Here is a 27,832-nt window from a genome sequence, read left to right as displayed (position 1 = left end):
TGGATATACACTACTACATCTAGTACTACACCACACTGAAAAGTAGTACTACACAGCACCAAACAAATAAAAATAAATAAAGTATCAAATTCAACCAATGATGCGCCTTCACAAAGTCTATCATCATCTCTCTCTCCTCTCTGTCTCCGCTCGCTCTTCGCCTTCCATTTTCTCTCTCTCTCCTCCCGTTATCCTCAAACTCCGTCCCGCTAACGCCGTTAGGTCCCTCAACTCCACCTCCATGTCCGCCTCTAAATTCCGTTATCTCGTCCCTATCAAGGCCGTCGCCGCCGAAGACGGCGGTGGAGCTTCTAACGGCTCCGTTTCTTCTTCTTCTTCTTCTTCTACTCCTCCTCCAACTGAAAGCGAAGGTAAATTTAAAAATTAAAAGCACTTTTTCAATTTTTTTTTAATTTTTTTTATTGGAAATTGGAATTGCTTTGGAAAAGTGTTTCTGTAAAACAGTTTTATCCAATTAAAAAATAGTTGAATTGTAATTGTAGTGTATTGAGAAAGAATCGGAAAGCTTGTGAATTAGATTAGGAGAAAATGAATTTTTATTTTTATTATTCGAATTGGTTTTTGAAAGCGGTGGAAGTGTTCCGAAATGCGAAGTTGAATTGTAAGTAATTAGCTATCCTGGACGGAAATTGCTGTGTTTCGCTTAAGATTCAGAGGTCGATTTTTGAAAGCAAGTGCCATGTGTTTTTAAGCTTGTGATTTGAATTAAAAGAAAAAGGAACTTTGTTTTATTTGAAACTTTTTTCATTTGTATTGGTTTTGAAAGCAGTGTGGAAGTGTTTCCGAAATGCTAGACAGAAAAATATGCTTTGGTCTAGTTAGTATATTTAGCTTTAGTGGTTTAATCAAAAAAGAAGTTGAGTTTTAATGCCAGCGGAATTATATTCAAGTTATAACGAGTGTAACTCTTATCTAATATGTTAGATTAGTATTTTGAAAATCTCAAAATTTCATGTCGATCGGACTTTTTTTTTTTTTTTTAACTATTTGATCCTTAAACTCATGTAAGTTCAAAAAACTCCTTTAAGCATTTGATGAATGAGATAGTTATTGATATTTGATCATCTTGATATCCAACATAGGAATTGTTATATATATAAAAAAAAATCATCCAATAGAAAGTTTTTCAGCAGACAAAAGTCAAACCTGGAATAACTTGAACTGGAATCCAACCCATATGTATATAGTAATCATTGTAAGGAATGTTGCTTTCAAATTTTATTTGGGGGTACCGTGATTATATCTTGAGTTAGTGACTTCTATTTTTGATTCACGTTATCTAGATGATTTGACATTGGGAGTTGGATATCGTCTTCCTCCGCCGGAGATTAGAGATATTGTTGATGCTCCGCCGCTTCCTGCGCTGTCATTTTCGCCACACAGGGATAAAATACTATTTCTTAAGCGGAGATCTTTGCCTCCATTGGCAGAACTAGCAAGACCAGAGGAAAAACTGGCTGGTATTCGTATTGATGGAAAATGTAATACTAGAAGTCGGATGTCATTCTACACTGGTATTGGGATTCATCAATTGATGCCTGATGGTACCCTAGGGCCAGAGAAAGAGCTACATGGCTACCCTGACGGTGCTAAGATCAATTTTGTGACCTGGTCACAAGATGGTCGGCATTTAGCATTCAGCATCCGAGTTGAAGAGGAAGAAAACAGTAGCAGTAAGCTTAGAGTGTGGGTTGCTGATGTGGAAACAGGGAACGCTAGACCTTTGTTTCAGTCACCCAATATCTATCTGAACGCTGTTTTTGACAATTTTGTTTGGGTTAATAATTCTACTCTGTTAGTTTCCACCATCCCCTTATCCCGTGGAGACCCGCCAAAGAAACCTTTGGTTCCATCTGGCCCAAAGATACAGACCAATGAGCAGAAAAATATTATTCAAGTTAGAACCTTCCAGGATTTGCTTAAAGATGAGTATGATGAAGATTTATTTGACTACTATGCCACTACACAACTTGTATTGGCTTCTTTAGATGGGACGGTGAAGGAAATTGGCCCACCAGCTGTGTATACATCATTAGACCCCTCCCCAGATGGGAAGTACCTTTTAATTAGTTCAATTCATAGACCATACTCTTTCATTGTACCGTGTGGAAGATTTCCCAAGAAGGTAGATTTGTGGACAAGTGATGGGCAATTTGTTAGGGAAATTTGTGATTTGCCCCTTGCTGAGGACATTCCTATTGCATTCAATAGTGTGCGGAAAGGGATGCGCTCTATCAATTGGAGAGCAGATAAGCCAGCAGCACTCTACTGGTATATATCTGAGATTCTACTCATGTTTTTCTGTGGATGATGTAGCTATTTTATACTGGGTCCTCACCATATCTGGAAACTGTTATTAATTATAAAATTTTTAATTGGAGTGTCTTTTTAGAATTGTATAAGATAATGCAGAATGACTCGATACAGAGATTGGTTCTGTATCATTGTAAACAGTCTATTACTTGTTGACATATATAACAATTTAAAAAAGTTTGGATTGCTCTGACTGTTGAGGTCTTTAGGGTAGAGACACAAGATGGAGGTGATGCGAAAGTGGAAGTTTCTCCACGTGATATAGTTTATACAGAGCCTGCTGAGCCACTAGAAGGTGAACAGCCAGCAATCTTACATCAACTTGATCTCCGTTATGGGTATGAATATGAGTTATATGATTAATATCTTACACATAATTATGTTCTGATTAACATCTAAACCTGAATGTGTTTGGAAGAACTTTGACATTATTTCATCTTTCTTTCATCTGCATGGCAATGAAGTTTTCCAAGAACTTTGTCTTATAAGACTTGCAAACCTCAAGAAGGTACTAATGTAGCACTGAATACTTTGATGATAGGTCTAATGCCTGCTGGAGTTGGATTATGGTCCACACTTAGTGAACTTAACTAGTACAAATGATTGATAAACATGCCTCTAGTGCTCATTTCAATTCGAATTCTGGATCTTTAACCTTCTTGCCAGAAAGATTTGGATAATATTGTATGTACATAAGTAAATGGTTGGGTGCATGCCTTTGACACTTATATAATTCCCTAAATTCCTGGACCTTATAATATTATCCAATATATTATTAGATGTCAGAGATGGTTGCCTTTCATGTCCATGGTCAAAGCTGCTCTCAGGCATGCTAAACACAAAATGTGTCATCTTAAAGCCGTCTGTAGCTTTGTAGCTTTGTTTGCAAATATGCAGGAGAATTTAACCTAAAATCTTGTTTTAATGTATTTGACCTTTTCTATCACCGCAGAGGTATTTCTTGGTGTGATGATTCACTGGCTCTAGTTTATGAATCTTGGTACAAAACGCGGCGAACAAGAACCTGGGTGATTTCTCCTGGATCTAAAGATTCTAGTCCACGCATCCTGTTTGATAGGTCATCAGAAGATGTGTACTCTGATCCTGGCTCTCCAATGTTTCGGAGAACTCCAGCTGGAACGTATGTGATTGCAAAGATAAAGAAGGGACATGATGACGAAAGCTATTATATTATACTGAATGGAAGCGGTGCAACACCAGAAGGGAACATTCCATTCCTTGATTTGTTTGACATGTAAGTGTTTCAAATCATCTTTTTCAGGTGTGTTCCTTCCCAAATGCTCATTGCTGCCATATGGTCCTAAACCAACTTCTTTCAGAAATACAGGCAGCAAAGAAAGAATATGGCAAAGCGACAAAGAAAAGTATTATGAGAGTGTTGTTGCTTTAATGTCTGATCAGGAAAAAGGGAATTTGTGTCTGGATCAGTTGAAAATACTGACCTCCAAAGAGTCAAAAACTGAGAACACCCAATACTATATCCTGAGCTGGCCAGATAAGCAAGCATGTCAAATTACGAATTTCCCTCATCCGTACCCACAGTTGGAAACGTTGCAGAAAGAGATGATCAGGTATCAGAGAAAAGATGGGGTTCAAATGACTGCAACACTATACCTGCCACCAGGCTATGATCCGTCAAAAGATGGACCTCTTCCATGTCTGGTTTGGTCTTACCCTGGTGAATTTAAAAGCAAAGATGCTGCTGGACAAGTTCGTGGTTCTCCTAATGAATTTCCTGGAATAGGTGCTACATCAGCCCTTCTTTGGCTGGCTAGAAGGCATGAATTACGTCTTTCCATTGTTTGTTTATACTCTCTTTTGAAATCTTTGGCATGTCATCATTATTCCCCTTCCTTTTGCATCTATCTTCTGGTTTGCTGTGAACATAATGGACCAATTTTCAATTGCTTTGATACTTTCAGGTTTGCTATTCTAAGTGGACCAACGATTCCTATTATCGGTGAGGGTGATGAGGAGGCAAATGACAGGTAGCATGATACAATTTTTTTAAAGAATGTACTGATAGTTTCAAGGATATGGGAATTTTTATTTATAAAAAAAAAAAAGGGATATGGGACTTTCATCCTAGTCATATGATAAAGTAAAATGCCTATAAGCACATATTAGATATTTTCATAAGATTGATGACATAAGGAAGTTCATCCCATTCTTAACCAAAAAAGAGAAAGTGTGTGAAGTGCACATCCCAACAAGGATGGTAAGTTTGTGAAAAGGAAGTTGTGAAATGGGTGTGAAAAGACTTTACCACAAGGGGGAAATACTTGAAAATGTGCATTAAACTTGAGGACACAAGCTAGTAGGTAAATGACATTTGAGATGTCCTAAAAAAGTACCCCAGATTGACATGGGGCCTTCTCTTCCCTACTCCTTTCTTCACTTCACAGTGAAGTTTCAACTTCTTGAGCTTTCATATGAGGCTTGACTTGTCAAAAAGTAAAAAAGCTCTCATATGAGTCTTGTTTTATTTGATTTTATTCCCAGCTATTTGAAAGTTTCACAAAAGAAACTACGCAACATAGAGTTTCAGGATCTATATTTGAAATGCCTTGACCAGGTATGTAGAGCAATTGGTTGCGAGTGCAGAGGCCGCAGTTGAGGAAGTTATCCAACGTGGAGTAAGCTGCTTTGTTCTTTTCCATCTAAATTTTGTTTGCATATCTCTCGAGTGTGAACTTTTGGCTCGACAGTAGTCTGATGTTGCCCTTGTTAAGGTGGCCCATCCAAACAAAATTGCTGTTGGGGGACATTCATATGGGGCATTCATGACAGCAAACCTCCTAGCACATGCTCCTCATCTTTTCTGTTGTGGAGTTGCTCGCTCTGGTGCTTACAACAGAACACTTACTCCTTTTGGTTTTCAGGTAAGACAATAATGGAATAATTTTGTACTTAACCAACCAGTTGCTTACATTAGTTTAACTTTCTCCCTCATTTTTTTCTTTACCTCTCTTCCCAATGGTCATTGTCCCTAGTGTCATATCTTACCTCTTGATGGTTAGTGACCTTTTTGTTATACTGGTGTAGAATGAAGACAGAACTCTTTGGGAGGCAACAAGTACTTACGTAGAGATGAGTCCTTTCATGTCAGCTAATAAAATTAAGAAGCCAATATTGCTTATCCATGGAGAAGAAGACAATAATCCTGGAACTTTAACAATGCAGGTAAAGGAGGAATTATTCCTGTTTAATTTGTTATGTCTCCCATTTAGTTCAACTTTTTTCCTGTGTTCCCATTAACTAATGACTTGTCAAAACATCTTCCTATAGATTTAAACTTACCCCTCTCATTAGTTTCACTTTTGATAATTAGTTTTTCCATGGGCTGAGCTTGAAGCTATGTAGTGCTTAGTGGCTAGCTCCTTTCTTCTTTACCTAGTTGTTCACTTGCCACTTATTTGTGTTTGCATGCCCTGCAGTCAGATCGTTTTTTCAATGCCTTAAAAGGTCATGGTGCTCTTTGTCGCCTTGTGATTCTTCCATATGAGAGCCATGGATATGCTGCACGTGAGAGTATCATGCATGTACTCTGGGAAACTGATAGATGGCTTCAGAAGTATTGTGTGCCAAACACTTCTGATGTAAAAGCAGATCGTGATGCATCTAAAGATGATCTAAGCAAAGGGACTACAGATTCAGAAAGCAAAGCAGTTGCGTCTAGTGGAGGCGGTGGTGCTGAGATGTCAGATCATGAATGTGAAGGATTTCACTCAATAACAATGTCATCATTATGGTAATTTGTTCGCCATTTTTTTGGATAGGTTTTGTTTTAATGGAATCACTAGCTGCTTAAAAATAAGTTATGTTTAGGACAAGTATTTTTGTGGTAGAATTGGTGAAAGTTATGTATCCTACTTTTTATAAAATAGTTAATTTGGGTACAAACAGATTCTGTCAGAATGGGGCAATGAGATGCATGTGATATAAAGAGAAGCATTTAGCATGTCATCGCTGTTATTACATCTATCTCTATATTTGCCCATTCCCCCTCAACCCAAAGAAACTTCAGCATATGACTACTGGGAAAAAAGAAAGAGATGGGTGGAGTGTTGACTTGTGCACCAGATGAGAAATATCCTACCTAAACAAGGATTCTGTCCATTTGAAATGGATCCTTTATGGATTAAATTAAATATTACAAATCTAAAAGTGTATATTGCCATATATTTCTAAATTTTAAATGATGTAATATCAAATGCACTGTTAGATACAAAATTTTTAATCTTAGCCATGAAATTTATTATCATTCTATTCAGTCACCCATTCCAACCTCTTGATCTTAGCTGCCCTATTTAGTCCTCCAATACCTGTATTATCAGATCTCCCCCCTCCCCTACTAACATAAACCTCAAATATACAAGCATTACATGTTTGCTATTCATGTTCAACTTCTTAATTTCTAATCATGTTTCTTTTCCATAATATTAATCTTGAACTATCTGGTGTAGATTGAATTGCTGATCATTGGTCATTGGGGAATGAAGTTGAAGCGTGAATGGTGCACAAATCAAATTCAGAACAACGCAGATATACATCAAATGTACAATATTGAATCCCGTTTCCAAACTGTCGTTCATAATTGGGACCCAAAATGTCTCAAATCAAATTCAGAACAGCACAGATATACATCAACTTTATGAAATTGAACGTTGCTTCCAAAGTTTAATTCATAATTGAGGCCCAAAAAATGTCACTGATCCAAAATTTACATCAATGCATGTGGCAGGTTGCCGATGACCACTTATGGATTTATTGGGATGTGTGTTTCCTGTATTGATTGCTAGTGTTAATAAAGCTTTTACTCGAAATAATTTGTGTTGTCTAGTGTGGGATGAAGGTATTTTCTTTTTCCCTCACCCCACCCCCCTTCCCCTGGAGGAAATTAAATGATTATCTGTGGGATGGTGGTGGTGTGTTCCATTCCATCTGTGAATTTATTATACTTTAATATGGCACAAGCAGTAGTTTTGTCTTGCCCTGTTCATTTTTTTTGTGAGCTATCTTATTATTTAGCAAACTACGGGGGTGTAGAATATGGATCCTCGTCAAATGAATTGAGGGTAGTGTTTTCCTCACTTTTGTGAAGGATCATGATGTGATTAATAGTAGCAAATTAATGAAAATCATCTTGGTCTCTGAATCAGTTGTAAGAAAGCTGAGGGATTTGATGTCAGCTTCCAGACCCCAGTGCATGAAGTATCTTTAAATGCTTTGAGCTTTGTCACTTACGCACAAAAGAAAATACAATCAAATTACATCGTTTTGATGGTGCAACATTTGTAACACTCAAAACGACACTGCAAAAAGAAGTCAAAAGCCATGACTTTAGTCCGCTCATGTAAAATTATTTAACATATTTATTGCCAGCCGTTTGTGATTGTCATCTAGAAGGAAAGGAAAAAAAAGTGTAGAGCCATTTATGGATTTTTTATCCCACATGCCGCACTAAAAAGAAGGATACTAATGCATGTAATGATATTCATGAACTTCTCCAGGCAGCCTACTAAGTACATATCAAAATCAGTAGTTAAATTTAAAAAAAAAAAAATTGTGGTAGTTGTAAGAAATAATTTAACAATCAATTTGCCACTATCAAAGCCAAAATAAGAAATGATACAAATTTTCTTTTAGAATATGAAAAATGCTATATTCACAACAAATTTTATGTAACAGGTTATTACTTACTATTACTAGTAGGCAAGAAAGTAATTTTGTGAAAATGTAGTGAAAATATTGCGGACATAGCACTTCTCTTTAGAATATAACGTCATCAACAACTAAATTAACACAAGGGCATCAAATAACTGTAATTATTTGTGATAAAATAGTAACTGTAATTATTTGGAATTACAATTATAACAAAATAGATATATGAATTTTTTTTAGAATCAGATAAATATATTAAAAGTTTGATTGGAATACATTTTCTAGAAGTTTTTTATTTTTATTTATTTATTTTTATAAACCACAACAGAACTTTCATTCAACAAGTAGTAAACCATATTGATTTACATCATATTGTAATTGAATGAAGGAAAAAAAGCTGTGTCAACTCAAACCAGTAAACACCATGGCTTGAAGAGTTTGATAATATTTTATATATTGCGTTTGACTTTATTATTATTATTGTTGTTGTTGTTTTTCCTCTTAATCGTGTTTGACTTTTGATGCCTAAAGCCAACCGTTTTCATTAGGAAAGCAACCTTTAACATGTATTATACATGTTCCGTTACAAACGTTTAGTATTCTTTCAGCCTCAAAATAACGGGTACAATTCCGTATCATTGCCAATACTACGGACGTACGCGATTTATACGTATATGTTACGCGAAATGCCTAGTACAAACGCTTCCGACAGTCAGCTGCACCACAATAGCATGGGAATTCCTTTATCTTTCCAACGGGACCAACAACGCTATCAAGTAGGTATCCATAGTCATAATTAAGCTCCTGTTTATAGCATTAAACACTGTCATTCCATAGAAGAAGTTGATCTATCAAAAGCTAAAACATTATTCTCAGGACAAACCAGTGTAGTAAGAATGCTAGCCAAAACAAAACATAACTGATATTACCTACATTTGGCACAACAGACATAATAACGTGATAGTGAACACTGAACAAGGCTAAACTTGCTACTCGGACACATTTCATCATTATGCCATTACCTTACTAGTACATTTTGTTAACATTTTATATATATTACTGATTTAGTTATAGACAGGTTATACTATTAATTCTAGAGGTTGAGGCCCCCATATTTCTTTTACATCTGTTTGCAAGCCTCTTCAACAGTCTTCTCCAAAATGAATTCTTTTTTAAGAATAAAAAAAAGAGTATTATTAACAAAACATAAATCCAAGTACACTGGAAGTATATACAATAGAAACACAAATAAACCCTCTCCAAAGTAGATATTGGTATTAGGATAACAAAAGCAATGAAGTTGCAACTGACAAATATAAAAGATTTATAGTTATGATATTATTAAACCTTATTAGAAACGTTTACCTTTCAGTTATAGTATTCATTAAAATTGGTTAAGAATCACCCTGTTACGGTGTGCTTCCTAGCATACAATTTCCAATCCCTTATCAAATTTAAAATGTGTCATTAAAACTATTGGAAGAAAACATTGTGAAGACAATCCTCAATGTCCAAGCAAATCAAAGCAGGAATTATAGATGAACTATAGATGAACAACAAAGAAGCTTTACCTTCATAGGGAATATGTCATCTGCAGCAAATAACACCACTCGCGCAAGTCTAGCATCATGGTGGGAACTCAAAACACACTGAACATAGAGGTTAGGCTCACAACTGTGATTAATAAATCTGGCAACATTACCAGAAGTACCTGCATCTATACAAAACTCAGGCCCAGTTTCTGATATATGGTCATCTCTTTTCTTAGCATGATTGCTTGAGGGTATAGATACATTGCGAAACCGCCTCTGCATTAAAAAAATAAAAAAATAAAATCAGAGGAATAGTTGAAATTAGATTAAGAGTGACCTTACATGGTCGTTTCTGTACAAGATTTCTTTACAATCAATAGAATGACAACAATTTATTCTCATTCCCTTTCAAGAGAGAGAGAGAGTAAATTGTAGTTCAACTATTTAATTATAGAGCAATCTTATACTATTTCCCTTAAGTCTAAAGATTAAAGACAATTTAGTGAAAATTTGTGGTAAACAACAAAGCAATAAAAGCTGCTGCAACAGGGTAAAAAATTTGCAAGTTTCATACTTCCAATATTTAAGCAGTTCAATACACCCTAACAAAACGGTACAGATGTCACATAGCCACCAATTTGAGTTCGTGCATAACTATTGGTACCTCTCTCCCTCCTAATCCTTTCATCGTTTGCAAGCAATCAATGTCAAATATATAGTCATTCTCTGAGACATTGTCTAATTCATCACTCTTCCTGAGAATTCCACTGTATTCACAAACTGGTGCACCAGAAGGAATAAAGTCTCTAGACCTAACAGCCCAGCCTTTATCCTTGGTACGATAGACCTGTTCACAGAAAAATGATTAATCATCTGTTACATAAGTGATATACTCAGAAAACATTACTATTTAACCCAAAAAAGAAAAAGAAAACACTACTATTTGATTTAATCACAGGACCTCAAGTTCATAATTCAGTCCCTGCTGGGATCTACGATTTAGGCAACTATGTCCACAGCAACAATTTGGACCACATTCAAACACAACATCCCTTGGCTCACCTAATCTGAAAAAGGGAAAGAACAAACAAAAAGTACAAAACTTTCAAGACAAACACACACAGAGGATAAAGACCAATAAATCTCAAATAGATACCTCAGAAACAAGATACCAAGCTTTAAAGACAAAAGAAAAGAAAAGAAAAGTAAACATAATAGAAACCAGAAAACATAATTTAAAAGTTCAAACAACACGCTAACTAAGAGGGCATTTTCCAACTAGCTGAAAAGGCAAGCTAAATAAAAACATGTAGACATAAAATGTGCATAACATTAACTAAGACTATTCGGCTTCATGGGTGATATCTAATCTAACATAGATTACGAAAAATAGCTAGTAATATACATGATGAATATATTCAGTATGGAATACGTACACATTTTCATAGGCTGAGTCCGTAGTACTCAGGCAAATTATACAGAGAACACTCAAAAAAGAAAAAGAAGACAAGACAAACAGGCAGCGCAAGAATCAAAACATTAATAATCCTGCCAGAAAATCTAGGAGATCCAATCTCTGACCCAACACCATAAGCTTTCCGCCATTCATATAAAGAACACAACAGCTGAGATTTAAGTTGAATAATCGAGCGTTCTTTCCCTTCAAAATGCCGTAGATTCCTTTACCTCCACATAAACCACAATAAACACGTAGGAATAACCCCCCAAGTACTGGAAACCATCCTCTTACCACACAACCCCAACCAACAGAAGAGCATAACAGTAGTTCTTCTAGCATCACCCAGTTAAGACCCACAAGAGTCAACATAAATGCCCAAAGCTAACCAGCAACAGTACAATGCAAAAAAAGACGATCAATATCCTCCCCCTCCATTTGGCTTAAGGTTTTAAAAAAACATTTCAAAAAATCGGCATAAATACAGAAATGAAAAAAAAAAAGTAGACATTTGTATGGATATTGTGGGGGAAATTTTTTGAATACTCTTCCTTAGGCTCCATGCTTATAAGGCATGCGTCTCTTCCCGACATGGGATTGAACAAATTTGTGAGGGCAGCATCGGCCCTTGGCCTATTCCCAAAGTGGACAATACCTGATTGGGGAAAGATTCGTTCCTCCCACAGATATAATACAAATTTACATGAAAATTTAAGACTTCAATAATGGCAATACATTTAAATTATTACATTTTATTATTCTCCAATACATTTAATTTTTGGACGTGTTTTCAAGCAAAATTATAAACAAAAAAAATTATGTTCCCTCATAAATTATAATGTTATAATTTCAAATAAATTTGAGTATTTTTAATATAATATAATATAAATATGTGCGCACACACGAACATTAAGATCTAATCATTGAAATTACAGAAAACTAGTGAGTAACCCTGTGCATATGCTCGGGTATAATTAACAACAATCACAATTATACGGTTTAAATTATATATATTTTTTAAAAGAGGTTCAAATTATATATGGTATTACCTTACACTTTTTTTAAAACTATATATTTCTAAAATATATAATGATTAAGAATTTAATTGGTTTTAGATTCTTCGGTTTTTGCATTCAGTTGCCAAAAAAATTACTATAAAAACTTAGATGGACACATGGCGGAAAATTGGACTCCAATTACTATAAAAATTTTGTTTCATATTATAAAGGAGAGTTTTTATAAGAATAAATGCATTTGTGTAATAAAGTATAATATGTGTATTTTACAAACAATGTTACTAAGCAATCAATTTCTGCTGACCAACCATCATTCACATCCCTTTGAGCCATTCTCTCTCTCTCTCTATCTCTCTCTCTCTCTGTGTGTGTGTGTGTAAAGTTGTGATTTACAACTATGTTTTATGTTGGCTTTATTCTATGACAAAAAGTGTTGTATTTGCTTTAATTTGTTCCTTGTATTTTGTGGGATATTATTGTATTAGGTTTAGTATTAAGTTGGTGAAGAATCAAGCATAAAATGAAGAATCAGTGGATTTCGCGACTGTCTCGCTAATAGCTAACCCACGAAAGAGCCATATGAGAAGCACATGCTGGAAGCTGAAGAGTCGTGCCAGCTTGGAGGATTTCGCGAGTGTCTCGTTGGTAAGGCCTTCCCGCAAGACACCCGTGAAACTCTCTACCTAGAAGTTTTTTAAGTGTGACTTTCTTACCCTTCACACATATTATATATACCCTCATTACCCACAAATGTGTAAAGAGGCCATTCAGAGAGAAAAACCCTAGATAGATTTTCAACAATATACACACCCATCTTTTAGAGAGAGAGCTACTAATCCTTAATGAGAAATTATTCTAGCCTCTTCTCCTTCCCTCTCCTATTGTCATACCTTGAGAGGAGATTTGTACCCAAACACAACCCACACATTTTCAGAGTGTAGAGAATGTTTTGGAATTTGGGAAGCTTTGGGGGTTTGCCAAAAGAAGCCGGTGAGGCTTGGCGGATACAATCGGGCGTATTGCGGGATCTAGAAAGCTAGAGAAGACATGACTCCATGAAGTCCGTCGGTAGCAGGAGTTTAGAGGGCTCAAGTACATTGGGTAGACTAGGCTTGGAGAGTCTTTTCTTATTCATGTACTCCAACTTTATTCTTTAGTGGATCGATTACCGCTTGGAGGGCGGCGGAGAGGTTTTTCGCTGAGTTCTTCAGTTTCTTCTTCGATAACACATCGGCGTGTTAGCTTGTGTTTGCATCCTTCTTCCCTTACTCTTGTACTTTACTTTTATTGTTTGTTGTTCATGTTTATGCACTAGAGTAGTATCGGTTGTTTGCGCTTCATTTACTCTTATTTCCGCACTTAGATAAGTTAGAGTAAAAGCAATTTAGCCGTAATTTTTTAATTTGGGTTCTAAACAAGCTCTTAACACAAATTCGAGCTCTCTCTCTCTCTCTCTCTCTCTCTCTCCATATATATATATATATATATTCCATGATTAACACTATGTCAATGCCAGCAGTTGAGTTGTAAATTGTGGACGATTAGGATTAGATGCAGAAAAAAGAGGGGGAGAAGAGTGAGCAGAGAAAGGGTATAAGAAAATAGGTTTGGGACTAAAATTGATTAGTCCCTCACCATATCATGTATATATATTGAAATGAAATGACATAATTACAAGAAACCCTTACACTAATATAAAATAATAAGTTAATATAAAGATAGCAAGAAGTATAACTCTAACATCCTCAAACCAACAGTGCAAACCTCACCTGCCACCATCATCGTGCACTTATGGGAAGTCATTGCCATTAAGTCGAGCACAAGAACACTTTTCAGCATTAGTGCATTTTCCTTTGCAATTGCATCCGGGAGCATTTGGGGGGATACTTATATTTTCTGCAGCTTCAACAGACTTGATATAATTAAAACCTACAATTCCAATAATGTCAGTAGTACTGGACGTTTTTACAAAACTAACTACAAAACTGAAACTATATCATTAGTAAGCAAACGTTTGAAACATATTTGGTTTCTAACAATTCGAGTCTATTGGACTCGATTTTGGGTTTATATTTCTCCTACGCGGCACTGGCTGAGCTGGACAGGGAGGCCACGTTGGCACAAAAATCGAGTTCTTTGAACTCGATTTTTGGTCAAAAAAATCGAGTTCAATGAACTCGATTTCTATTTGACACACTCACGCCGCCGCACGTGATCACGTTAGTAAATCGAGTCCAGTGGACTTGATTTTTGGTCACGTGATCACTTAAGGTAAATCGAGTCCAGTAGACTCGATTTTTGGGCACCATAGTTTTCGGGCACGTGGATGTAACTCGAGTCAAGGAGGCTCGATTTATGTGCTTCTAAAAATCGAGTCTCCTGAACTCGATTTCCGTAAATGGTCCCCAACCCATCCACGTGTCATGTGGGTCCCAACTGGGACCTTTTTCCCCCTTACCCGGCTCACTTATGCTCTCATTTCTCTTCTGCTCTCACAGCAACACCACTCACACAACCCTCATCACTCACACAACCCTCATCACCCACACAACTTACTTCACTCACACAACAATCACACTCATCTTTCATCAACTTTCATCAACTCTCAGGTAATATTTTTTACAATATTGATAATATTTTTTGTTAGTTAAATATAGTAATTATTTGCTAGGTTATTTTTTTTAAGAAACAATTAGAACATATTAGGAAAATTTTTGTTTTTTTGTTTGTTAGTGTAAATATTGTGATTAGTTTGTTTGTTTGTGGGTAGTTTGTTAGTATATTGTGATTATTTGTTAGTTTTTTTTAATTATTATTATGATTAATTATTGGAAATACTTAGTACTAAATATTTTGATTAATGTTATTACAACATATTTGGAATTTTTTTTTTTTGTTAGTGTAAATATTGTGATTAAATTATTTGCTAAGTTTTTTTTAGGAAATTAATATTGTGATTGTAAATTGGGAATTTTTAGTACCAAATATTGTGATTAATTATGTTATTACAACATATTGAGAATATTTGCTTATTTTTTGTTAGTGTAAATATTGTGATTAAATTATTTTGTAGGTTTTTTAAAAAAATTAATATTGTGATTAATTATTGGGAATAATGTATTGGGGAAATATTTAGTACCAAATATTGTGATTATGCTAGGTTTTTATTCAAAATTAATATTGGGAATATTTAGTACTAAATATTGTGATCAATTGTTAGGAATATTTAGTACTTTTAGGTTGTTGTCATTGGTATGAAATGGATTATGAGTTTGATACCTAAGACACCCATTACAGTCTTTTTAGTATAAATTATTTCAAGATATAGTTGTTTCAGATTTGTAACAAAGATTTCAATGGGTAACTAGTTGCTATAATATTTTTGTTCATCATATCTTATTTGAATGGGTTTTGAATGTCATGCCTCTAGAATGATTTGGATGTGAGTATATGCAAATTTGGTTGAGGTTAGTATTGTTGGCATGTCATACCCAAAGTTTTGTGATTGATGTTGATTGAGAGTTATAAATTTGTCACTAACACAATTGCACTTGATGATCTATAGGTTGATAATGATCTATATAAATATATACTACGGTGGATCCCTTAGCAATGCCAACCCTTATGACGGATTTCCATTTGAAGGTCCGGGTATCCAGTGCTGTTATATGATGATACGCCATAAGTTAAAGACCTTGAGTGATTTGAAGATAAAAATTATGGAAGAGCTGCAACTGAACCCCCGCTTTGCATGACATACATATTACTTTCCGTTCTCCACATGAAGTCCTCAATCAATGCATTAATTACAGATATATGGCGATAACAGAAGACAAACATGTGAAGTTCATGTTTCACAAGATGCGTCAATGGGAACAAATAGCAAATTTTGAGTTGTACGTCACTTTGGAGCCGCGTGCAGAAGTCGGCATAGAGGATATTGTACAAACAACTACATCTCTACAGTTTGCAGTCCTAGATGATCAGTGCACCACGTTGGGAGGCTATACACCCCCTTTTCAAGAGACACCAAGAACAGTTGAGAGCGAACTTGGCAATAGATATGAAGATCAATTTTGTACACATCGAGGTGAATCCTCTACAGTTCCAGTAGTTGAAGCTGAAGACGAACACTGTGTTGGGGAAGATCTTGACGATAGAGATGAGTACGAAGAAAGGATTGAGCGAGGTGACTTTGATAGGGGTGTTGATGACCATGAAATTGCTCTCAATCCTAATGTTGATGATATGGATGAATGTGATGAAGATGATGCAAACCCTACTGTTAGAGTTCAGCATGTTATAAATGCAACCCCTGTTTATGAACCTCCCGCCTTATCATTTTATGAAAATACTTGGGAAAATATGGTTGATCCTGAAGTTGGTGAGCAAGCATTTGCTTCTTCTTGGAATGCGGACATGAATTTTTGTACGGGGTTGATTTTTGCGAATAAAGAAGCGGTGAAACGTGCATTAACAATTTATGCCGCAAAGCATAACAGAAACTTTCTGACTAGTAGGTCGACCAAAAGTAGACTGTATGTGAAATGCATGGATGAGTCATGCAAGTGGTACGTTGGAGCAGTCATGAAGCCTAAACAGGGAACATGGATGGTCACATCTTATGGGGGTCCTCACAGTTGTATGACCCTTGGCATGGCTCTTGATGGTAGAATGATGGATTGTAATTTTCTTACAGCAGAATTTGTTCCAATGTTGCGAGAAAATCACACGGCAACAATTCAACACCTTAGAGATTACATCAAAGGGAAGTATTATGAACATAAGCTTTCTTACTATAAGATATGGGATGCGAAACAAAGGGCTATTGCAAAGATATTTGGCGATTGGGAAGAGTCTTACGAAAGGCTGAAAAAGTTGTTGTTGGCATACTTGGATCAAGAAGCTGGCACCCGGTACTGGTATCTCACTGAACCGAGGGAGGAAGGTGTTACAATATTGCGATTTGTATTTTGGGCTTTCGCTCCTTGCATTGAAGGATTCAGACATTGTAAACCAGTAATCAGTATTGATGGGACCCATTTGTATGGTAAATATCGAGGGGTGTTGATGATTGCAATGGCCACCGATGCCAACAACAAGGTTTTGCCTCTCGCCTTTGCTGTTGTGGACAAAGAGTCAGGGCCTAGTTGGAGGTGGTTTTTAGATTGCGTTAGGTTTGCACTGGGGGATGTGATAGCAAATAAGGACATATGCATAATTTCTGACCGACATAAGGGTATTCGAAATGCAATTGCCAACTGGCCTAGAGATGATCATGGACGAGTACGAGTATACCACAGATATTGCCTTCGACATGTTGCTAGCAACTTCAACACGCATTTTCAGGACGCCACTTTAAAGTCATTGGCCTTGAAAGCGGGGTATGCTACTCAGGACGCTAAATTTGAGTTGTACATGCAACCTATCAAGGAAGCCGAGATCGAGGCCATTAGGAAGAAATCAGCCACTGAACAACAGGTAAGTGAACCTGACCCATCCATCATGCCATACACATATCTAATGAAAGAGGATATAGAGAAGTGGACCCAGCTACGTGATGGTGGATACCGTTATGGGGCTATGACAACCAATGTCTCAGAGTGCTTCAATGGAGTACTCAAAGGTGCCCGTGGCCCGCCCATTCTTTGCACTGGTTGAATTCACTTGGAGCAAACTTGTTGCGTATTTCCATGATCGACACAAAAAAATTACTCATGATCTCTTGGAGGGCAAGGTGTGGAGTAAATATGCCTTAGAAATCTTTGATGCAAATTTGAAAAAATCTAAAACACACTAAGTAAGGCCGTTTAATAATGTCCATGGTGTATATCAAGTAACGACTGCGTACAACATCCATAGCTCTGGAGGGGGACAACATAGTCATAAAGTAAACATATTGGCCAGAACATGTGGTTGTGGAAAGTGGCAAAATCGAAAGATCCCTTGTTCACATGCGATTACAGTTCTTCAGTACTTGGGGCAAGATGGAACTGCATATATTGACCCATGTTATAGTTTGGACAACGCCATTCGCACCTACTCACACCAATTTGTGGTGCCAAAGTCAGAGTCGTTGTGGAGGGATGTGGAAGGTCCAAAGTGGGTGCCTAACCCAGACCTGTTGCGGGGTAAAGGCCGACCTGTGAAGTCTAGGATACGGAATGAGATGGATGGGGTCCGGCGAAAACCGGGAAGCCGAAGGCCAGATTCTGACTTGAGGGAGATTCAACAAAAGCAGAGCTGTGGACTGTGTCATCAACATGGGCATAACCGTAGAAGATGTCCGCTTTCCCGTGGGGCTTCGACAAGCAATACTGACCCAACCTAGGTAAGTGATGCTTTTATATAAAATGTCATGATTATATCAATTATCCAAGTTACGTAGATTAGTACCGTCGTTTTGGCTGTTGGTATTTAATGACAAACTTCATGTTTTTTCTTAGGTATGCAGATACTCGATTTTGGAATGCCATTGTAGATGTAAATTGTGGTTCTCTTTATTGTGTATTCGAACTTACTATTGGGTTGTATCGGCACAATTATTATTTTCTTTTAGCACTGAATGCACTTGTAATCGAAGTATTCTGTATCCAATGTACCCATTTTCTTCCTCATCTGTATAGCTTTCGATTCTTTTACGACCTTATTTTCGTCAAGTCTTATCTTATTTTTACTTTGCATGACATTGTTCACTTATTGTTTATAATTTTTAGTCTTCTTAAGTTGATGGTGGCATTACTTGTGAGGAAGGAAAATAACCAATAAGGTGGTTATATAAAAGTTTTGCTTATTCTTCAGTTAACATACTGAATAGAGAGAGCAAAATATCGTGTTTCTGCACTACAGGGAAAAAAAAGTAAGAAAAATAAAGGAAGAAAAAAAAGGAAGAAAAAAAAAGGAAAAAAAATATAGTAAGCAAAATCTCAGGAAAAAAAAGTAAGCAAAGAATAAGGTAAGAAAAAAAAAGGTAAGAAAAAAAAGTACGCAAAAGAAAGGAAAAAAAAAGTAAGCAAAAGAAAGAAAAAAAAAAAGGTAAGGAAAAAAAGTAAGAAGGAAAACAAAAAAAAAAAATGTAAAAAAACAAACGTAAAAATCGACTTCATAGGGATCGATTTTGCCCCAACTCTCTGCCTGAAATCTCTGGAGAAGAGTACTCAATGTAGAACTCGAGTTTATTGAACCTATAAATTTTAAAAACCTATAAATCGAGTTTATTGAACTCGATTTATAGGTTTTAAAATTTTTTTTTTTTGGGTGGTTTCCTGTCACAAGCCCTACGTGTCAACCTCACAAAATCATAGTAGTAATAATTTTACTTTTGATAGAAGCATAAATGGAACACAAAAAGTAAAATAGATGATTTTTATTTAGCAAATTCGTATCATTGCAGTAAATCTCAACATAATTTAAAAGCTACAGACAAATCCAACTACAAGCTATGCAATACACGTACAAAGCATTTCACAAACTAGCATACGGATTATCAAGAGGTTATACGACCATAAATAAGATCTAGCTAAATCCAATCCATTTAAGCAAGGGTGGAACAAAGTGACAGATTACATATCAAAAGCAATCAAATTATATAGCCAAAATGGATAGATGATACACAGCTACACTATTGTTGCTTATAGTAGCCACTTTGGTAAGGAGGAGGGTATGGAGCTCGGATGGTGTGGAGGAGGCCAAGGATGAGATCCAGATTGTTGTGCATGGGCATTGTAGTATGGATCTCGCCACCGAGGATAAGCAGGTTGGCCATACTCATGCCCAATAAGTGACTGCTGCTGTTGGGCCTGAGGATGTGGATATGGAACAGAAGTAGGTGGAACATGGTAAGGAGAAGGCACCTGTGGCGAGCTATAATCAGCTTGTGGTCAGCTATAATCAGCTTGTGAGGGACCATACCCAGGCATTGTAGGCTGCTCTGGTGGCTGATAGGAAGGTGCTTGTGGCCGAGGATCTGCTTGCTGTTATGAATTGGATCTTTGATTCTGATGTCCTACTGAAGGGTAGTTGTTGTAAGCACTTGCGTTTTTATTATCCTGGAAATTGAGGCCCGCCATTTGTCTTTGCACATCTTCAGTCATTTCCCGGCACTGGATGTTTCTGGTCATGACAAAATCGCTGCATTGCTGCTTTACATTTGTGATTGCATCCTGTTGAAAAAAGACAGCTCATTTATCCACTCTTTTTTATGTTAATTCTATTGAAAAAAGAAAATCTTGCATACACATGATGTAAATACAAGTTACAAACATTCCTAAAGAATTAGGAAGAGAGTCCAACAAATGATGTATGGGTTTAAGTCCTCCCTGCCTTAGTTACAGAATTCTCTAGCATAGTTAAGTAATTTCTAATATCATAATGCAGCAATTCCCTATCATAGTTAAGTAATTCCTAAAATATGCAGCAATTCCCTAAGTAATTTCTAAAAAAATTAATATACGTAGATATCTTATTAATTCCTTTGAAGATGTACCCTACTGCACCATTAAAAACTAGGGTAAAAAAAAGTAGCACATGGGGCACTTTTTCCATCTATAAAAAAAAGTGAGATCATGAAAATGATTAGAGTACTCAACACATGTAAGTCATCCTGACTTGCGGATAGGTTAAAAAAATAATAATAGACAGCAGAATCAGTTCCTTTCCTTCTGAAAGCAAGATAAAACAACAAGAATCAGGGAAAAAAAAATTCCATTACCAAAAGATTAAATCACTTACAGATTCAGTATGACCTGTCAAAGAATGTACTAAGCTACCATCAGCAGCATTCCAAACACATATTCTGCAATCTGCATAACAAAAAAAAAATCCTATGGTTAAAAATCACAGCTTATATCTCCTAGTTATTAGAGGTATTCAAACATAAATTCCTGCGATTTTCATATTACACGTGCAGAAGTGCACATGAACAGACAAAAAATTTAATACATAAATGTATGAAGTAATGCTTTGTTCAAGCTGCACGCAAGATGGGGGATAAAAAAAGAACAACAATTACAATTGAATATAGCAAAGAACCTTAAATGAAAATGGTGGCTTCTATTTACTTCAGACTGTCCCATCAGTCCCCCACATTTATTATTAGAAAATCAAACAAAGAATGGTACCACACCATCGGGTATCTATAGCCCACCATTTGACTCCTTCAATACCACGAGGATCGGATAATTGAGATGACTAATCACCCAAGATCCTAATCCTCAAAGTTTGAGCTCACAGGACACAGCCATGAACTGGACTCAACCTTCTGAAACTCATAGAAGGTCCATTACTGTGGCATGCTAAATGCCACCCCTTATGCTGAACTCATAATTTACTAGTCTTGAAACTGTCATATCCATCCCTATACAGATCAAGCAAATAAACCTGCTAGCCCATTGAATAATAATGTTCATAAAACTAGAGAAATTTTATAAAAGACTGCCACATTGAAAACTAAATCCTAGAACGCTTAAAGTGAGCTAGTCCCCAACGACTATAATAAATTTGAGGGCAAGGAATGCTCTATTGTTCAAGAGGAATCCACAATTAATTAAACCAATAATGGCCAATCCAAACAAAACGAACATTCTCGTGTTTGAAAAATAAAATGGGGAATGCTTGAATTTGAGGAATCGGACCAATGAGCTCTAGCTCAACTAACATCTTCTCCCCTTAAAAGAAATGCTGCAATTACTAACTACACTGACAGTCAAAAATTTGAAATGTGCAACTCTCTTGAATCCTGATCTCATATGGAACACACATAGTCAGGAAATGTCCAACACTATTATTATAAATTAGTATGTCACTTATGAGTTTAAGAATATGCAAAATACACAAAAAAAACTAGTAGCTGAATGAAAACAGACCTGAACTATCTCCTTCTTTTTGTGAACCTATCCTTTAGGAAGTGGACCATACTCTTCTGCTTCAAGGTCAAATTCTGTAGCAAAAGCGTCACTTCTGCCCACCCTCTTTACTGCTCCACTATTTGCTTCAATATATATAACATCACCAACAGCCACCTGCAACATTGTATCAGGTAAACCAAAAAGGGATCAAACTATAATCAATTTTTAAATTAGATTCTCCTTTGAGCACGCCAAACCCCAGGTTAAAAGTTCTAAAAAAAATAAATAAAAACAGCAGGAAAATGAAGAACAGGGATCAAAGTGACATGACATCAGATTGAGTTGCCTGTCCTAAGTTAAAAAAAAACAAAAAAAAATAAAACAGAAATTAGCCCCAAAAACAAACGACCTGGCATACTGAAGCACACGTTGCAACACTAGTAATACTGAATTTTTTATTAGGAAAAAAAGGGACATAAAGTATACAGAAGATGATTACAAAGGTTCACCTAAGGACCACATTTAAGATTCATCTCGTCTAGAAAATCTATTTATAAACCAAAAAAATGAGGATGCAGCCAAAAGCAAGCAAGCATTCACTCATACTGTTATCATTTTGTTCTCTACAAATCACCCATGTTATACGTAGAGTAGCATTCAATATTGATCCGCTACTTTGCCCTCCAAACATAAGGAACCAATCAGTAACAGCAAAAAGCTATCACCCACTCAAAATAAGGAAAAGGTAAAAGACCACAAATCTCTAGCAATAAAACAATAAAGCCTTAGATATTCAACTAATTTGCCACTAGCTTTACACATACAACACCAATCCACAAGGATCGTATTCCTTTTGATGGAAGAACATTTTGCATGGTGACAATAATAAATGAACATAGTCATTAAAACACCCGCATATAACAGCTTCACACACACTCCATGGATAAGAAGGATGAGTAAATTTAATATACTTTGCAAAGAGATTATACAGAGTAAAGGAATATATTTAAAAAGCAAATATATTTCTATCATTGCAACAATAACAGCAAATAAATAAAAGGAACCTACCTTCTCCTTGATCAAGGCATCATAAATAGTTGGGTCCAAGTTCAGTTGCTTGGGGTAAAAATATCAAGACTGTTCTTAGGAGGCTGCATAGGGTAGAAGCTATTAAATAAATGCAACGATAAAATGCATGTTAAAGAAAATTAATTTGTGAATTTCTTTTAAGATATAGCAGATAAAGGAAAGGCTCACAGATTTGGCAGCCCATATTTTAGTACAGTTGTCAAGCTACTACCTCAGCCACTTGGATGGCAGCTTTTCTCTCCTCCACTTGCGTTACCCGGCCAATCCAAACAAATACCTCAGCACCACAGTCCAGTAGATAGCATTTGTTGTTTTCCAACAGGGATTTGGATAGTTCATTTTCTACTATCTTCACCTGTCCGTCAGTGATGCTGTAGAAACCAGCAAGCCAAGTTAAAATTATGTTGATAACTTTAGTCAACATGAAACACTGGCATGCTATCTTTCATCCAAACAAAAAAAAGAAAATGATGGAGCAAGAGCAACTAATATATACGTTTTTCATTAAAAAAAAACCTAATATATACCTTTTAAAATCGTAGGCCCTCCATCCTAATTTGTATGTCTTGGTTTGAAAAGGCAGGATGTTTAATAAAGTTAAAATGTGTCCCGATTGGTTTTTTGAATTACTATTGGATAATATTGGAAGATGAAGGTTTAAATGCTTTTACTTTTTGAAAGTGGATACTCACTAAGGGACGCTCCAAACAGAAAGCAAGACATTTAATATGGAATGAATGAAATAACAAAATAATGAAAAGAGGAAAAATCAGTTTCTAATTGACCAAACATGGATGAAAGAAGATTTCCTCACAAAAATGTGAAATCTACAAGTTGTAATCTCCTTGGTCAGAAATAAAAGAAATGACAAAAAAACTTGTTTCTGAGCTCCTAGCCCAACATGAGCATTCTATATAAGGAACTAACAAAGTTCATATCTCAAATTAGTTTTCCTTATGTTATTTGTGAATTATTTGTTCAACTTACTCCAGTGCTCTTGCAGCTTCGAGCGCCGCTTGGATGCGTGTTTTCCAAGAAAGATTCTTTTGAATCTCATCATCATGCAGTGCATCATGAAGTGTCCCATTTCTGCAATACTCATATACAAGTAGCCGCTGGCCATGCTCAGCACAGTAACCCATAAGCTCCACAATATTAGCATGGCGAAGTTTAGAGATACTAGAAACTAGTTCAAAAAAATCCTCATCACTCTACTGCCCATATGGAATCATAAAACTTGAGAAAGATAAACAGACATGCCAAAAATTATCACTAGTACCTGCTTTTTATAGCTTGAAATATAACCACCCAAAGGTTCATGTTGAACTTCAACTCCCTCAACTTGCCTTAGTGGAGGAAAAAGCAATGCAGGCTGTGAGAGTATGCGGAAAAGTAAAGCTGCTGCAGCATCAGCAGCTATACTTGCTCTCATGGACATTGCAGTCCCAATGGCACGCAAGAAATGCAAATGCATCCAGTTCCGAGGAAGCTACATCAACAAAAGAATAGCAGTTAATACCAAAAGACAAAAATGCTATATACATTTAAATTTATCTGTTTTTAATTCTATAAAGTGGCTGTTAACAAACTGAAACATCAACAATACCAATTATGGTTAACTTGAAAACAAGAGCAAATTTGTCCTTATAACATATGGTGACACATGAGAATACTTGATGGAAGTATTTGTGTAAATTTAATCTTCCGAACCCTTTTCCAACAAAAATATTGTATTCTACAATAAGGATAGTAGTCTAGGTAGGTGAGGAATGCATGAAAAGCAATAAGAGCAACGGCCTATTAGAGCTCTAATACAATGTTGAACTACTAATTAAGGATTAAAGCATTTATTATCCTAATAAATTAAAGGCCCAAGTATGTATATGTGTGTATATATGTCTGTGTGTGTGTGTGTGTGTGTGTGTGTTTGTGTGTGTGTGTATATATCAGGGGAAATAAATGAACAAAGGTGTTCAGTTACATTCCAGGGGAACCTATATGGAAAGAAGCATGAAGAGTAAACCAGCAGGAGGTAGAAGAAAAAGATACAAGCAAACAAGATATACTACATAACTGAAAACTTGGGGACATAGTGCTAAGTTGTTTGGAAGAAGAGACAGCCTTGTAGGTGTTTGCTTTCACACTTAGAGGTGAAACAGCTAGAGAACTCAAAAAAAAAAAATTACTTATGAGGATGAAGAAGAATCTACCACATTACTTGAAACTTAGGTAAATAATGATGGCTGTGAGGATTAATAAAGGGACTACCTCACAGATATTTATTTTCACACTTGGGAGGTAAATGCAATTCAAACTTCAAAACTAATTTTCCTAAAAAGATTACTGAAGATTACTCATAAGTCATGATTTTCTTACATCATATATCAATCTGAAAGAGATACACATAGTTTTTATTAACCCTTTTTTTTTTGCAAATTACATGCTATACTTTTACTTTGACATACTTTTCTCCATTATATGTAAAAAGATTGTTCAGAGCCAAAAAGGAAGTTCTGTGATAAGTCAAAAAGTAAAGTTCCACTAAGATCACCAGATGCGGAATAGTTCTTATGCTCCTACAGAATGAAAATACATAACAACTTAAGCCTTTTTGCTCTTCAATTAATCAATGTGAGTTCCATTACTGAATACTTACTTTCACTCACGTTAACCGCATCCTCTAAGCGAAATCCAACTGCTTGATCAAACACCCCGAAATCAGAAATGCGAAAAGAATGGGTTGTATTTCCCTCTGTGCAACTGAAAACAGTACTCCCATCAATTTATAGCCACCCAAAATGTTACACCCAAGAACAATAAACTAATGTCATATTGGATGCTTTTTTTTTGGGGGGGGGGGGGGGACTGTTCTCTTAGATGAGTGTAGTCCCCTCATCCCACACACACCAAGGGAGGACTCCCTTGGAGGTTGCTCAAAGATGTAGGCTAGAGGTTTTGAATGTAGGACCTCATGGGTCTCATAAGGCCTTCAGAACCACTAGGCCAACCCCATACTATACTCAACAAAAGAACTATATTGTTACAAATTGGATATATCCTTTTGATTTGAACTTCAAAAAAGAAAATATTGTGGAAGAAAAGCAATGATTTTTTTTAGTAAAATATATAAGAAAAGCACAAATTGGTCAGTTAAAAGCTTTGATTAAAGCCCTAGAATGTTACACAAATATTAGTTTTTTATATTGCATAGAAGCGATTGCTCACACCAGAAATAATATAGTTTTTTATTTGACAGGTCATGAAATATAGTCATAATCATTGCCATTAGATGAGGTTCCAGTCATGCCATGCTAGGGTCAACCCAAGGGAAGTGTAAGAGTAAACTTCCAGCCCTAGCCACCTAAACCCTTTATACATAGATGACCCTGTCTTATGTAATGCACACCAGGACCAATATATGATCAAATTACCCCCAAAGTGATGGCAAAAACAGATTAAAATCTGGAAGCAGCCGAAAAAACTTATTGTGAACAGGAAATAGAACAAATTGGAATATAAAAGAATGCTCTATTGAAGATCTAAAATGAAGCTTTTTCAAGCAATATGGAAGAATAACAGATTCAGGATAGGGACATAGGAAACTTTCTGCAAAATGTTTAATCAGTATAAGAAATGCATTGAAATTATTTATCAATAGTTTTGCCACTAAAAACATCCTCTATAGATTTTTTTTTTATATCTGATTCAATTACTTATCAAATAAAAAATGTATTAACCAGAAAGAATGAGAATAATAGGAAACACATTTCTCATGAACATTATAAACATTTACTAAGGCATTTTTTTTGTGATAAATTTGCTTCTATTCATTTTGTACTAGCTAAAATCTCAGGAACATTTTCAAGTGTTAACTTTTTTCTTTTTTTTTTTGATAAGCATCTTCAGGTGTTAACTAATGCCACACATAGAAACCAAGATTGATTTCCAACCGCTGACTAAAACTATTAATATTTTTTTTACTGGAAATAGATATGTCCGCAACAGCAATTCTGGTTGAATCCTTTTTCATACCCTAACCAACCCTTCAAAAAATGTATATATTCAGCGAACATGTAACACACATCATTGGCCAAAAACCGAACATAAGAGTTTCCAAACAGTATATAACTTCTAATTACATCATTTATATTTAAAGATGTATACATGAGCCAACTTTGACTTACAAGTCCATCAATTGGCTGGATGAGGACAAAGCATCGAGGATGATTCCAGTGAGCTTGTTAGCTGAAAGAGAACTAAACAAGGAAAATAAAATACAAGACTGACATAAATTTAGGATATACTAGAAGCATATTCGTGGGAAAAAATAATTTGCTAAATCAGCTTTCACATGGATACAAAAAATAAATGAGTGCGAAACATACAGGTTCCTGATGGTGGAGGGAAAAGACAATGGAATAGTCCCGCCAATATGGTTGTTGCTTAGATCTCTGCCCCATGATGTAGCACAAAGCTTAATAAGATTACAGACAGATATTTAAGAAGTTAAACAAAAGCAAGCAGCAATGTAATTTGATGCTTCTGCCTCAATATGCTCTCGCATGTAATGAATTTATGTGTAGATCATTCAAAACGTAAATCAAGTATTTTATTGCTTAAGCCTTGAGAATCACACAGTCCAATAACGGCCTAATTTATGCCATCAGCATTTTGGCAATGACAGAACAAGTGAAACTATAGCTCACTTTTCAACAAATAAGTTCCCTTAGAGTATTGGAATGTGAGGTGGGGGGGGGGGGGGTATTTACTTAACATTTTGACAATGACAGAACAAGTAAATATGAAATTAGAGCTTTGAGACAACGTTAACCAAATTGAATTAAAATAATTTCACCATTAGTCACTCAGAATGAT

At 35.9% G+C, this 27,832-nt stretch overlaps 2 protein-coding genes and 1 pseudogene across 2 annotated transcripts; 1 reads left to right on the top strand and 2 right to left on the bottom strand.

The window, feature by feature from the left end:
• Window positions 1-53: 53 nt before the first annotated feature.
• LOC142613178 (putative glutamyl endopeptidase, chloroplastic) lies at window positions 54-7,184 on the top strand. The gene is made up of 11 exons (XM_075785399.1): window positions 54-371; window positions 1,305-2,292; window positions 2,544-2,672; window positions 3,287-3,589; window positions 3,675-4,133; window positions 4,278-4,343; window positions 4,931-4,991; window positions 5,088-5,237; window positions 5,401-5,538; window positions 5,793-6,106; window positions 6,822-7,184. Coding segments are annotated over exons 1-11 (2,883 nt in total). The 5' UTR covers window positions 54-97; the 3' UTR covers window positions 6,823-7,184.
• A 1,371-nt stretch (window positions 7,185-8,555) lies between these two features.
• The window catches only part of LOC142612794 (histone-lysine N-methyltransferase, H3 lysine-9 specific SUVH4-like), a 35,742-nt pseudogene continuing 16,465 nt past the window's right edge, over window positions 8,556-27,832 (bottom strand).
• Window positions 19,475-24,442, bottom strand: LOC142612795 (protein STRUBBELIG-RECEPTOR FAMILY 1-like). The gene is made up of 5 exons (XM_075784953.1): window positions 24,237-24,442; window positions 23,945-24,136; window positions 23,169-23,328; window positions 20,754-20,824; window positions 19,475-20,185 (listed from the first exon to the last, which is right to left on the bottom strand). The coding sequence occupies exons 1-4, from the start codon at window positions 24,275-24,277 to the stop codon at window positions 20,783-20,785; spliced, it is 435 nt and encodes a 144-aa protein (XP_075641068.1). The 5' UTR covers window positions 24,278-24,442; the 3' UTR covers window positions 19,475-20,185; window positions 20,754-20,782.

This window comes from Castanea sativa, chromosome 10 (assembly GCF_040712315.1).
Source record: "Castanea sativa cultivar Marrone di Chiusa Pesio chromosome 10, ASM4071231v1".
NCBI classification, from domain to species: Eukaryota; Viridiplantae; Streptophyta; class Magnoliopsida; order Fagales; family Fagaceae; genus Castanea; species Castanea sativa.
Note: the sequence above shows the minus strand (reverse complement) of the source record. Positions and strands in the feature narration are given on the sequence as shown.

Coding starts and splice junctions, on each gene's coding strand:
- LOC142613178 (XM_075785399.1), top strand. CDS start 98: ATGATGCGCCTTCACAAAGTCTATCATCATCTCTCTCTCCTCTCTGTC. Junction 4,134..4,277: donor CTTCTTTGGCTGGCTAGAAG/GCATGAATTACG, acceptor TGATACTTTCAG/GTTTGCTATTCTAAGTGGAC. Junction 5,539..5,792: donor CTGGAACTTTAACAATGCAG/GTAAAGGAGGAA, acceptor CATGCCCTGCAG/TCAGATCGTTTTTTCAATGC.
- LOC142612795 (XM_075784953.1), bottom strand. CDS start 24,277: ATGAACCTTTGGGTGGTTATATTTCAAGCTATAAAAAGCAG. Junction 24,137..24,236: donor TTTCAAGCTATAAAAAGCAG/GTACTAGTGATA, acceptor ACTAGTTTCTAG/TATCTCTAAACTTCGCCATG. Junction 23,329..23,944: donor GAAGCTGCAAGAGCACTGGA/GTAAGTTGAACA, acceptor TGGTTTCTACAG/CATCACTGACGGACAGGTGA.